At 36.0% G+C, this 15000-nt stretch overlaps 1 protein-coding gene across 4 annotated transcripts in view; it reads right to left on the reverse strand.

The window, feature by feature from the left end:
- The window catches only part of fat3a (FAT atypical cadherin 3a), a 228981-nt gene that overhangs the window by 71354 nt on the left and 142627 nt on the right, over positions 1-15000 (reverse strand). For 2 of the 4 annotated variants that reach the window (XM_037546775.1, XM_037546773.1), the window contains exons 8-10: positions 10927-11244; positions 8894-9107; positions 1888-1956 (exon numbers count right to left, since the gene is read on the reverse strand). In XM_037546775.1, the coding sequence (XP_037402672.1) occupies positions 1888-1956; positions 8894-9107; positions 10927-11244 (601 nt within the window). The remainder of the gene's footprint in view (positions 1-1887; positions 1957-8893; positions 9108-10926; positions 11245-15000) is intronic. The other 2 variants (XM_037546774.1, XM_037546776.1) reach the window with 1 other exon arrangement.

Genomic DNA, 15000 nt, shown 5'->3' on the forward strand with positions numbered 1-15000 from the left:
GTGAGTGTGTATATTCGATATAATTATGTTTGAAAGGTTATAGCTAACTAGGCTAACTTAGCGACTGTTTTCTAGCTAATGCTAAAGTTTAGACTCTCGAGATCACCATTGTGATAGCTCCTCTTTGGAAATCCATCTATAATTTCTTTCTGTTTATTTTATTGTTTATTTTTATGTATTTGTTAATTGATTTTTGCTAAGACTATGAAAGCTAGCTTGGCTAACTTAGCAATCGCTTGGCTAACGCTTGAACGTCAAGGCTTTCAGTGACACCACATGAAAAAAGTTGTGTTACAGTTGTTATAATGTCATGGCCAATCATAATTAAGCTACAGGGTCCCACTTTATATCTCTAATAACATCGTAGTTACATGTGAACAACATATGCAATGGCGATGTAACTACTAATGCATTAGGCACTGTTACAGATGGATTACAGCCGTACACCTTATGTAATTACACAAGGGCCTCTTAATAGTTGTAACAGCCTATTCTCATGTAATTACACAAGGGTAATAACACAAATCTAATTACACCTGCAATCAGACTGAAATAGCAGTTTTAGAAGTTTTACTTTCTATATTAACACTACATTAGTGTCTGTAGTACCACTTCATTATTACATAGTACCTACATAGTAGCTACAGAGGAACGGCCCACTTATTTTAAAGTGTAACTTTAACACTAAACTACAGGAAAGTTCCTGTGGCGAATGTGCACTTGTGTAATTAAATGAGGCAAAACGGAAGTTGATAAAGTGTGTAATTACATAGGTAATCCATATGTAGTTACATTGTTGTTGCATATGCTATTCATGTGCAACTACACAGTTATTAGAGACACTTAATATAAAGTGGGACCAGTTACAGTTTCCAGAATTAGGTTTATTTATTGTTTTAGTATTTGTGAAGCTCACTCGGCTAACTTTGTCTACGTTCACTCAGCAGGTAAAAGTGGCCCCGAATCCGATCTTCTTCCTCAAGAATCTGACATTTTCAGTTCCGATTTGAGACGCTATCATATGTGGAGCTGAAATCCGATTCGTATCCGACTCAGTCTGAACAGCCAGATCGGAATTCATGCGACTTTTACGTCAGTTCAACTCGACATTCGTCATTTTGCGCTGCTGAGACTCGTAAACATTCAGGCCGATGTTTCTGTACCAGTAAAATTAGAGGAGACTCATCACAGCCGCTACGAGTCCGAATGCGGCCCGAGGAGCCCGAGGCTGCAGAGCGTCAGAGAACAGTCTAAACAATCCGAAGACACGAACCAAAGTAAGTGGCCGAGGCCGAATAACGCGCCCTTTTTACGACTAACTCGACCACACTGTGGGTGATGAGTCCAGCTGTCAACCGCTGGAATTTCATAATCATTCCTGCAATGCTGGCGAAGACAAAACCGGAGCGACCGGCGTTTGCTGGTCTTCACGATTGTTGTCCTCTGGACGAGCCTCGTGAAGCTCTGTTCTTTAGCGCATACGGGTCGGTTTGGGAGCTGATCTGTTCAGACTGTCGTATACAGATCACATTTAAAAGAGAGTGTGAACAGACAAACAGAAAAATCTGATTTGGGCCACTTCTACCTGCTGTGTAAACGCAGCCTTAGAGACTGTTTTCTAGCTAATGTTAAGGTTCTGGCCTCAAGGTACTCAGTTAGGTTCAACATGAAGAACCACGTCACAGCAAATAGAGTCAAAGTTTGGGTTCCATGATATGCTTTAAATCAAAATATTGCTCTTTATTTAGAAAATGCACATACTGGGGTGTGTGTACTTGCGGACCACTGGGACAGAGAACAGAGAGAAAGAAGGAGGAAAAAAGAGAGAGAGAGAGAGAGAGAGAGAGAAAGACAGAGAGAACAGTTCGGCTGAACTGAGAAAGATACCTTCTGTAGAACAGTTCCTGCCACAAGCGGTCTGGAGAACATAGAACATCTCACGGAAAGGGCGCGGACCTTCCCATACGAAGCATTTAGAAAAAAGAGGGAGAGAAGAGAAAGGGAGAGAAGGAGAGAGAGAAAGAGAGAGAGTTGGCAAGAGAAAGAGAGAGAGGAAAAGGGGGGAGAGGGAGAGGGAGGATGGAGGGAGGATGGAGGTAGATAAAAAGAAAATTGGGGGAAAAAGAGGAGCGAAAGGAAGAATGGAAGGAAGGGAATGGGCGATGGATGGAGATGGAGAAAGAGAAGGGAAGAGAGAGAGAGAGAGAGAGAGAGAGAGAGAGAGAGCGAGAGGAGGATAGAGAGGGGGAGAGACAGGGCTGTGACTCCAGAGGGGAAAAAAGAGAACGGAAAGAAAAAAGAAGGGCAGAGCAGCGGAGGAGTGCAGAGCGGATGCGGCTGAAGCAAACAGAAGGTATCTGAACACAAAATAAGGCATGCATGGTGCATTCTGGGAAATGGAGTCTTGGATACAGACCCCTCCCCCCAGCGTCCTACCACTCCTACAGCAGGCTCCAAGAACTACAGGAAGTCAGCATCCGCAGGACCGAAGCTTCGTTAAGTGTGTTTGTCGTTAACTGCATTCTTTAAAAACACGGTTCTTCGAGGGTTCTTTAGTGAAGACCATGGTTCTATGTGGAACCATGAACACTCAAAGAACCTTTTGCAAGATTAAAGGGTTCAATTTATGGTGAAATGGTTCTGATGAAGCATGTATTGTTTCTACATAGAACCTTTTTGAAAAGGGTTCTATGCAGCACCAAAAAAGGTTCTTTTAGTGTGTACAATGTCAAGTTTGTAGCAATAGGAGCCACTTTGGTACTATATAGAACACATTCTCTATCACTGTGAAATATCATGGTGTAAAGAACCCTGTAATCATACAAAGGGTTCTTTCAAAGGGTTCCACATAGAACCATTTTCTTTATTTAAGAACCCTTGAAGAACTTGTCGTTATTACTCTCTTAAAATCCATGGCTTTTCAAGAGTTCTTTAGCAAAGAACGTGGTTCTATGTGGAACCTAGATTAATTACACTCATTAAAGCAGTGGTCCTTTTAAGGTTGTTTACTATAGACCATGGTTCTATGTGGAACCTAGAATGCGTCACATGATTAAAAGGTTCTTTGCATGGTAAAACGGTTCTTCAGATTGATAGAGAATGTGCTCTAGATAGAACCTTTTGAAAAGGGTTCTATGTAGCACCAAAATGGTTCTTTGATTGTTTATAATGTGGTGCTATGTAGAACACACTTTCCATCAATGTGAAGAACTACTTTGCTTAATCAGGCAAAGGGTTCTTTAGGTGCCCATGGCCCATTTTCTTTATTTAAGAACCCTTGAAGAACCGTCTTTTTTAAGTGTGATGTGCTTTTCGTTATTACTCTCTTAAAATCTATGGTTCTTCAAGAGTTCTTGAACGTGGTTCTATATGGAACCATGAACACTTAAAATCTTTGCATTATTAAAGGTTCTTACATCATGAAACGATTGGTCAGATTGATGCAGAATGTGTTGTAGACAGTTCTACACAGAACCTTTTTGCAAAGTGTTCTAAGTAGTACTAAAGAGAGTACTTCTATTGTGTAAGGTCATGTTTGTAACAATAGAAGAACCCTTGTTGGTGCTATGTGGAAAATATTATCCACCAAATTGAAGAAATATTTCCTTTAATCATGTAAAGGGTTCTTTGAGTGTTCAGGGTTCCACATAGAACCATTTTCCTTATTAAAGAACCCTTGAAGAACCATCTTTTTTAAGTGTGATGTGTTTTTCATTAATTACACTCTTAAAATCAATGGTCCTTTAAAGGTTCTTTAATAAAGAACATGGTTCCATGTGGAACATAGAACGCATTGCATGATTAAAAGGGCTTTGCATGGCACATCGGTTCTTCAGATTGATGGAGAATGTGCTGTAGTTTGTAGCAATAGAAGAACCCTTTTCGGTGCTGTGTAGAACACATTTTCCTTAATCAGGCAAAGGGATCTTTGGGTGCGCATGGTCCATTTTCTAGATTAAAGAACCCCTGAAGAACCGTCCTTTTTAAGTGTGTACATTAGACATTAATTAGCATTACATCACATTGACATACGACTGTGTTGACATCAGAATTGGACGAATTTCAGGACTTTTAATCAAACAAAGCATTTAATAAATGACAAATCTGAAATAAGAACTTTTATAAAATGATTATTTTTATACATTAAAGTTCCCGTAAATTTTCAAAAAGTGCTCAGTTATCCTCCCAGAGGGTCATTTCCTTCTCGGAGGTCTTGGTCACTTCATCATTTCTCATGCCTCGTTATCGTAATTGGCTTGTTTCATCAATTATGTACGTGTATACAGACCTTAATCGCCATGGGAACAGAGTGCTGCGCGAGGTCGCCATGGTGACCGTGGGATGGCAAAGGAGAGCAACACACCGGCACAAATCATGCTGTAAACCTGTCTGGCGGGCCGACACCAACCCCCCACCCCCCCGCCCCCCCAGCACTAATCTCAGTGAATATTGTGCTGACATTAATCTAAACTCCTGCGCTAATGCTACTTAGCCGCTAACTCGCAAATTAAGCACAACAGCAGCGCAAATTAATACCAATTTACAGCGCTAAACAGTTCTAATTGGTTCTACGAGAGCCTTTCAGAGCTCAGTTTCACTCCAGATTTAGCACCGACTGAGACGCCGTTCAGTGGTTTGGTGTGAAATGCTACGTTCTAGAGTCAGAACTGGTCACAGTGGTGGTGATAGGAACCAGACGTCCACCTCTAAAAGCTCCTCACAGAAAGTTCCTACAGTAAATGGTTCTGAATTCACTGCCTGATGACTGAGACGCTGTTTTATGACAGTTTACAGAAGATTTCGGCTTTAAACTCCATTCACGGTGGAGGGATACGTGACATGCAGGGCGCTGTGCGGCAAAATAGTCCCCAAAGGAAACTGATTATTCCAGATTTTCCACTATTTTCCATCATCAACATTCCATATAAACTCAGAAGACTCGTGTACGTTCTCTGGTGGTTCTGGATGGACAAATAAATGCCTGTATTTGTGTTGTAGTCATGGCGACCCCTGGTTCCCATCACCACCACTGTAAAGACATCTGAACCATCTCACACCAAACCCACTGAATCACCCTGTTTACAGCTCACACACTGAGTTATGCAGAAATTTTGAAACAATTGGTGGAATTGCCCTGAAAATTAGCTACTTTTTTTCTTTATAGCCATCTCATTCACTAAATACTACTTAAAGCCTAAACAGTCATATTTAAGCATTTATAGAAAGTTTGCTCTAATACCCGTATGTAAATAATATTTCAATAAGTCTTGATTTAAAAGCTGTAACAATGTATATGTTAGTTCTTAAGACTATAACTAATGAATGTTTGTATGCATTTTGGTTGTAAACCTTTAAATTGAACTTCCTATAATACTTATAATACACATACATTTATATAAAGTAAACCACTTATTAAACCTATATTTATATAAACCAAACCACTTATTAAACCTACATTTATATAAACTAAACTGCTTATTAAACCTACATTTATATAAACTAAATCACTTATTAAACCTACATTTATATAAACTAAACCACTTATTAAACCTACATTTATATAAACTAAACCACCATTTAAACCTACATTTATATATATACTAAACCGCTAATTAAACCTATATTTATATAAACTAAACCGCTTATTAAACCTACATTTATATAAACTAAACCACCATTTAAACCTACATTTATATATATACTAAACCGCTAATTAAACCTATGTTTATATAAACTAAACTGCTTATTAAACCTACATTTATATAAACTAAACCACCATTTAAACCTACATTTATATATATACTAAACCGCTAATTAAACCTATATTTATATAAACTAAACTGCTTATTAAACCTACATTTATATAAACTAAACCACCATTTAAACCTACATTTATATATATACTAAACCGCTAATTAAACCTATGTTTATATAAACTAAACTGCTTATTAAACCTACATTTATATAAACTAAACCACCATTTAAACCTACATTTATATATATACTAAACCGCTAATTAAACCTATATTTATATAAACTAAACTGCTTATTAAACCTACATTTATATAAACTAAACCACCATTTAAACCTACATTTATATATATACTAAACCGCTAATTAAACCTATGTTTATATAAACTAAACTGCTTATTAAACCTACATTTATATAAACTAAACCACCATTTAAACCTACATTTATATATATAATAAACCGCTAATTAAACCTATATTTATATAAACTAAACAACTTAATAAACCTGTATTTCTATAAACTAATCCACTTTATAAACCTACATTTATATAAACTAATCCACTTTATAAACCTACATTTATATAAATGAAACCGCTTATTAAACCAACATTTATATAAACTAAACAACTTATTAAACCTACATTTATATAAACTAAACCACTTATTAAACCTACATTTATATAAACTAAACCACTTATTAAACCTACATTTATATAAACTAAACTGCTTATTAAACCTACATTTATATAAACTAATCCACTTTATAAACCTACATTTATATAAACTAAACCATTTATTAAACCTACATTTATATAAACTAATCCACTTATTAAACCTACATTTATATAAACTAATCCACTTATTAAACCTACATTTATATAAACTAAACTGCTTATTAAACCTACATTTATATAAACTAAACTGCTTATTAAACCTACATTTATATAAACTAAACCGCTTATTAAACCTACATTTATATAAACTAAACCACTTATTAAACCTACATTTATATAAACTAAACCACTTATTAAACCTACATTTATATAAACTAAACTGCTTATTAAACCTACATTTATATAAACTAAACCACTTATTAAACCTACATTTATATAAACTAAACCACTTATTAAACCTACATTTATATAAACTAAACTGCTTATTAAACCTACATTTATATAAACTAAACCACTTATTAAACCTACATTTATATAAACTAAACCACTTATTAAACCTACATTTATATAAACTAAACTGCTTATTAAACCTACATTTATATAAACTAAACCACTTATTAAACCTACATTTATATAAACTAAACCACTTATTAAACCTACATTTATATAAACTAAACCACCATTTAAACCTACATTTATATATATACTAAACCGCTAATTAAACCTATATTTATATAAACTAAACTGCTTATTAAACCTACATTTATATAAACTAAACCACCATTTAAACCTACATTTATATATATACTAAACCGCTAATTAAACCTATGTTTATATAAACTAAACTGCTTATTAAACCTACATTTATATAAACTAAACCACCATTTAAACCTACATTTATATATATAATAAACCGCTAATTAAACCTATATTTATATAAACTAAACAACTTAATAAACCTGTATTTCTATAAACTAATCCACTTTATAAACCTACATTTATATAAACTAATCCACTTTATAAACCTACATTTATATAAATGAAACCGCTTATTAAACCAACATTTATATAAACTAAACAACTTATTAAACCTACATTTATATAAACTAAACCACTTATTAAACCTACATTTATATAAACTAAACCACTTATTAAACCTACATTTATATAAACTAAACTGCTTATTAAACCTACATTTATATAAACTAATCCACTTTATAAACCTACATTTATATAAACTAAACCATTTATTAAACCTACATTTATATAAACTAATCCACTTATTAAACCTACATTTATATAAACTAATCCACTTATTAAACCTACATTTATATAAACTAAACTGCTTATTAAACCTACATTTATATAAACTAAACTGCTTATTAAACCTACATTTATATAAACTAAACCGCTTATTAAACCTACATTTATATAAACTAAACCACTTATTAAACCTACATTTATATAAACTAAACCACTTATTAAACCTACATTTATATAAACTAAACTGCTTATTAAACCTACATTTATATAAACTAAACCACTTATTAAACCTACATTTATATAAACTAAACCACTTATTAAACCTACATTTATATAAACTAAACTGCTTATTAAACCTACATTTATATAAACTAAACCACTTATTAAACCTACATTTATATAAACTAAACCACTTATTAAACCTACATTTATATAAACTAAACCACTTATTAAACCTACATTTATATAAACTAAACTGCTTATTAAACCTACATTTATATAAACTAAACCACTTATTAAACCTACATTTATATAAACTAAACCACTTATTAAACCTACATTTATATAAACTAAACCACCATTTAAACCTACATTTATATATATACTAAACCGCTAATTAAACCTATATTTATATAAACTAAACTGCTTATTAAACCTACATTTATATAAACTAAACCACCATTTAAACCTACATTTATATATATACTAAACCGCTAATTAAACCTATATTTATATAAACTAAACAACTTAATAAACCTGTATTTCTATAAACTAATCCACTTTATAAACCTACATGTATATAAACTAATCCACTTTATAAACCTACATTTATATAAATGAAACCGCTTATTAAACCAACATTTATATAAACTAAACAACTTATTAAACCTACATTTATATAAACTAAACTGCTTATTAAACCTACATTTATATAAACTAAACCACTTATTAAACCTACATTTATATAAACTAAACCACTTATTAAACCTACATTTATATAAACTAAACTGCTTATTAAACCTACATTTATATATATACTAAACCACTTATTAAACCTATATTTATATAAACTAAACCGCTTATTAAACCCTCTCTGTCTCCTCCTCTAAAGCCCTGCCCTCATTCTAATTCTATTTAACACTCTTGAACCCTGTCCCTCACTATCCGTTGTCCCGTCCCACTTCCCTGTCCCCTGATGACTCACCTGTGATGTCAAACCACAGGGGCATGGCTCTTTGTGGTTGAGCTGAGACCACGCCCACTATTTCAGCCACTTTGTCCGTTTCCATGACGGTGAAGTTGTACAGCTGCTCATCGAACACCAGTGGAACTGGGCTGGGCGGTGGCCGCCGGATCCACTCGATATGCAACCGCGCCGTGGCCCAGCGCTGAGGACGACCATTGTCCACTGCCTTCACCTGGGAACAGAGGCCAAATGGTCAACTCTTAGCCTTAAAAATACAATAATAACACCACCAAAAAACAAAACGTACAAGTCTTAATTAAGCCTCTGATTTACTCAATATCAATATCTATGAATTATTCAATATCTACAACAAATTATTCACTAATTCTTATGAATTATATAGTATCTAATCTGAATTATTCAGTATCTACTACAAATTATTCGGTATCTCCTATTAATTATCCAATATCTACTAGGAATTATTCAGTATTTACTATAAATTATTCAGTATCTACTCTGAATTATTCAATAATTACTCAATAATAAATTAAATATAAATATCTACTACAAAATATTCGGTATATCATATGAACTATTCAATGTCTTCAATGAATTATTCAATATCTCATATAAATTATTCAATATCTACTATGCAGTATTCAGTATCTATAATCAATTATTAAGTACCTACTATGAATTATTCAGTTCTACTAAGTTACTCAGTAGCTACAACAAATTATTTTGTTCTACTGTAAATGATTCCATAACTACTATGAATTATTTAGTAACTACAACAAATCATTTAATTTTAGTATAAAAAAATTCAATAACTACTAGGAATCATTCAGTATCTACTCTGAATTTTTAAAACAATTGGATCGTATCGGGGCCAACACCTGGATCAGGAGCCTAATATAATTAAAAAATGATGCAGTTTTTATCTTATTGTTAACAGATTTTGATCAGTATCAATGCTGTATATATATATATATATATATATTTATATTTATTTTATGTACTTTGGTTTTTATCCCAAATATAAACTATGCACTAAAATTAGCAAAAAATGCTAGACTTTGGTTTGTTCCTTAAATACACCCTTAAAAAAGATGGTTCTTCATAAGTTCTTTTGTAAAGATATTGGTTCTATATAGAACCATGAACACTCCAATAACTATTTGCATGCTTTAATAGTTCCTTGCATGTAGACTGATGGAGAATGTGTTGTGTATGGTTATATATATAGAAGTTTTTGGGCCGAAAAGGGTTCTGCAATTGTTGCAATCTTGACAATACAATAGCAGAACCCTTTTGGTGCTATATAGAACCATATACAACACATCCTCCATCAATCTAAAGAACTATGCCATCATGCAAAGAACCCTTTTAGCATGCCAGTGGCAGTTTGAGTTTGAGTTTATGGTCTACGCAGAACCACTGTCTGCTCTAAAGAACCCTTGGAGAACATTTTTTAAGAGTGTGGAGTCTGCAGTATCGAGTGTTTGAGCTCTTATGAATTCAGAGAGGGGAAGCTTTGTTTCTGATAAAGCTTATTGATCCTCCTGTATCTCATAACTTCATGCGTTCTGACAGCTTTTGTCTTCAGCAATTGTTTTCTTTTGCTCCACTGGATCCACAATCGATGAATACGAGGAGCGAAGGATTGTTGCAGAAAAAGACATCTGTTCACAGTTAAAGTGCCATAAATTCTAGATGATTTTATTTATTTGTTTATGTTCAGTTCGAGGAAATAATAGTAAGTTTTGAGCTATTCATCCTGAACAATAACATCAATAAACTGTATGTGTGAAGAATTTATTTTCTTTTAATTAACAATATTTCTGACACCTACTTTTTTCCCCGACATGTCGCAACGTGTTCAGTTTTAATGGGATCATTAATCAAGATATAAACGATTCTCCTTGAACGAATGCAAATAAGTGTAAACAAAAAAACTTTCAGCGGAATTAAATGAAGAGATGTATATTTTTGTTCTGGCAACTTTGCAAACCCATGTTTTCACAGAGAAGGAGGCCCATAAATCTACATACGGTAAGGATGTCGTAGGTTCCAGCGGAGAACTGCTTCTTCGGGGAGGAGACCACGCCCGTTTTGGGGTCGATATAGAACTTGCCGTCCTCGTTTCCGTCCACGATGCTGTAAGATAGCTCGGCGTTGGCGCCCTGGTCGGCGTCGTAGGCGAAGACGCGGTAAATGGGGCCGCCCCGCTGCTTCCGGCCACGCTCAGGCAGACGCACCTGATACAGCTTCTCCGGAAAGACGGGCTTGTTATCGTTCACGTCCAGAACCTGGATCACCACCCAAACGGTGGTGTGCCGGGGGGAGGGGCCTCCGTCCGACACCGTCACCTACACAAACAAACACACACAACATGTACATGTTCACAACAATGTGCTTTGGCAGTGCCTTAACCGTTACATTATATTATACAGTATCTACTATAAAATATTCAGTATCTAATTTGAATTATTAAGTATTTACTATGAATTATTCAGTATCTAATCTGACTTATTAAGTATTTAGTATGAATTATTCAGTATCTAATCTGAATTCTTCAGTGTCTACAATGAATTGTTCAGTATATACTATGAATTATTGAGTATCTACTATGAATTATTCAGTAAATACTAAGAATAATTCAGTATCTACTTCTGTATTTGCCCAGAAGTATTCAATAACTACTATGTATTTTTCAGTACCTACCTTTCAGTACCTTTTAGCATAGACTCTGAATTATTCAGTATATACTCTGCATTATTCAGTACTGACTAAGAATGACTCAGTATCTATAATGAATCATTCAATAGCTACAATTAGTTATTGGCCATTTACTAATAATTCAGTATCTACTATTAATTATTTGGTATTTAGGATTAATTAGTCAGTATCTAATGTAAATTATTCAGTATCTATTATGAATTAGTCAGTATTTACTATGAATTATTCAGTATCTACTATTAATTATTAGGTAAATATTATGAATTATTCAGTATCTACTATAAATTATCCAGTATTTCTGATAAATTATTCAGTATCTACTCTAGATTATTCAATATACACTAAGAATTATTTAGTATCTACTATGAATTATTCAGTAAAGACTCTGCATTATTGAGTACTAAGAAGTATTCAATATTTACTATGATTTTTTCAGTATCTACTATGAATTATCGATTAAGGAATATGCAGTAACTACCATTAATTACCATAAATTATTTAATACTTAATATCAACTATTCAGTGTTTATTATGAATAATTCATTAACCAGTAGTGATTATTCCAGTATATATTATTAATTATTCAGTATCTACTATGAAACTAATGTGTAAGTTCTGGCGTTATAAGAGTGAGGCACCGACACGCTGAGAAGCTGAAGCAGGCAATCACATGCAGACCCTTAAATCTGGAACTAGACTGTTTTTAAATGTAAAAACTAGAATGCATGCAAATGAACCCACCATCTATCCTCAAACTGCTGCTGTTCCCAAAAACAAGAGTGTTAAAAAAGTTTTAAAAGCCAAGCAGAGGCAGGAGCCGCACACCTGTTCGGCGGTGTTACTCCACTGTCAGACAGGTGTTATGGAGGTGTTTTTAAGGCACTCTGCGCCTCAGCACACTCATAAATTTCTGAGTGCTGACAGATTGTGTTCCAAATCGCGACTTGTGATCGTCTGAGCAGCCGCACTGAATATTCCAGGAGTCAAACATAAAAGTGGCGGAGGCAGCTCTTTGTTTTGATTCAGTATTTTGAGCTTGTGGCTTTTAGATATTTATCAGAGTCAGGCTCAAAAAGCAGCACAAGATGTGGCTTCATTATATTTTAATGCTATTTTTAGCACCACAGTCAGATTTCTACACTTTCCTATTGAACTATTTATCTAAATCCATTAGAAATGCACTGAGGCTGTTAAAATCATAACCATACACTGTAACTGTTCCTCTTCTTTTTCTTTTTTTCTTTTGCTCTAAATAATATATTTTTTTCAATACTGATGATTTGAAAAAGTCTGAAAAGTCTCTTTAGACCATTTTACCATCAATATTTATCACCTTTTTGATCACCACTTTATTAGAAACACCCACCTTGTGCTTTGACTAACTGGCCACTTTATTAGAAACACCTACCTTGTGCTTCCACTAACAGCCCACTTTATTGGAAATACCCACCTTGTGGTTCCACTAACTGGCCACTTTATTTGAAACCCCTACCTTGTGCTTCCACTAACTGGCCACTTTATTGGAAATACCCATGTAGTGGTTCCACTAACTGGCCACTTTATTGGAAACACCAATCTTGTGCTTCCATTAACTGGCCACTTCATTAGAAAAACCTACATTGTGCCCTTCCTGGATTTGGGCCTTGTCATGGCGGAATGGCTTGTGTGGTCTATGGATCTTCAGAGCTAAGTCATCGGGAGCAATATGCTCCTGATAGGATCTCCCAGGGCGAACAGGTCTGGAGTGAAGACCCAGACTAACTTGATCCAAAAACCTTCATGATAAATGGACAAAGACAATTGTGTACCCTGCCTGGGAGATGATCAACACCACCCGCAAGGTCCAGCATGGGGGCAGTGAAGTGCTATATAGGCAGTGGAAGATTGCAGGGAGGCCCTTGGTGGCCTAGGCCCTTGCGGCAGAAACTGGCTCTTGGGATGTGGAATGTAACCTCACTGGAGGGAAGGAGCCAGAGCTTGTGTGGAGATTGAGAGGTAACAACTAAATATAGTTGGGCACACCTCCACCCACAGAGTTGGCTCTGGAACCATACTCCTGGATAGGGGTTGCACAGGGTGAGAGGCGCCGGGCGGGTGTAGGGATACTAACGAGCCCCCTGCTGGCGACCGTACAGTTGGAGTTTGTCCTGGTGGATGAGAGGGTGGCCTCAATGTGAATTAAAATCGCAGAGAGGAAAACTCTGACTGCTGTCTGTGCTTATGCACCAAACACCAGGTTGGAGTATTCAGCCATCTTGGAGCAAGTGGGTGGGATTCTGGAAAGGGTCCCACCTACAGACTCCATAATCTTACTGGGAGGCTTCAATGCTCACGTTGGCAATGACTGGGAGACCTGGAGAGGCGTGATTGGGAAGAACGGCCTGCCTGATCTAAACCCAAATGGTGAATTGTTATTGGACTTCTGTGCCAGGCAGGGATTTTTCATAACGAACACCAAGTTCGAACACAAGGATGTTCATAAGTGGACATGGCACCAGAGATCCTTTCATCTAACTTGGGACCATATGTTCTGGACACTCGGGTGAAGAGAGGTGCTGAGCTGTCAACTGATCACCATCTGGTGTTGAGTTTGATCAGATGACAGTGAAGTCTCATGTTCAGACCTTGTAGGCCGAAGCGAATAGTGAGGGTGTGCTGGGAATGACTGTCGGACGCCCCTGTTCGGAATGATTTCAACTCACACCTCTGGGAGAGCTTTTCTCATTTCCTGGAGGAGATAGGGTACATGGAGTCTGAACGGACCCTTTTCAAAACCTCCACTGTGGAAGCTTCCAGGCGTAGCTGTGGCCAAAAGCTTGTGCATGCATGTTGGGGCGGTAACCCAAGAACCCCCTGGTGGACACCAGTGGTGAGAGAGGCCGTCAAGCTGAAGAAAGAGGCCTTTAGGGACTGGATGGCCCAAAGGACTCCTGGCTCAGCAGATACCAAAAGGCAAAAAAAGGTGGCAGCTGCAACGGTGGCAGAAGCAAAATCCAGGTCATGGGAGGAGTTTGGTAAAGCCATGGAAAAAGACTTTTGTTCAGCCCAAGTTGTATTCAGCAAGGGTGGAGAAACTCTGACTTCAAATGAGCATATTGTTGGTCGGTGGAAGGAGCACTCTGAGGAACTCCTTAATCCGGGAGACATGCCTCCCTCACAGGAGTCAGGGCCAGAGGCTTCTGGTGTGTCAAGCGCCATTTCCCTGGTGGAGGTAGTTGGCAAGCTCCTCGGTAGCAAGGCTGAGATTCATCCGGAGATGCTTAAGGCTCTGGATATTTTGGGGCTGTCGTGGCTAACATGCCTCTGCAATATTGCATAGACCTCTGGAACAGTACCCTTGGACTGGCAGATTGGGGTGGTGGTCCCTATTTTTAAAAAAGGGGACC

This window comes from Pygocentrus nattereri, chromosome 17 (genome assembly GCF_015220715.1).
Source record: "Pygocentrus nattereri isolate fPygNat1 chromosome 17, fPygNat1.pri, whole genome shotgun sequence".
In the NCBI taxonomy this organism is placed as follows: Eukaryota; Metazoa; Chordata; class Actinopteri; order Characiformes; family Serrasalmidae; genus Pygocentrus; species Pygocentrus nattereri.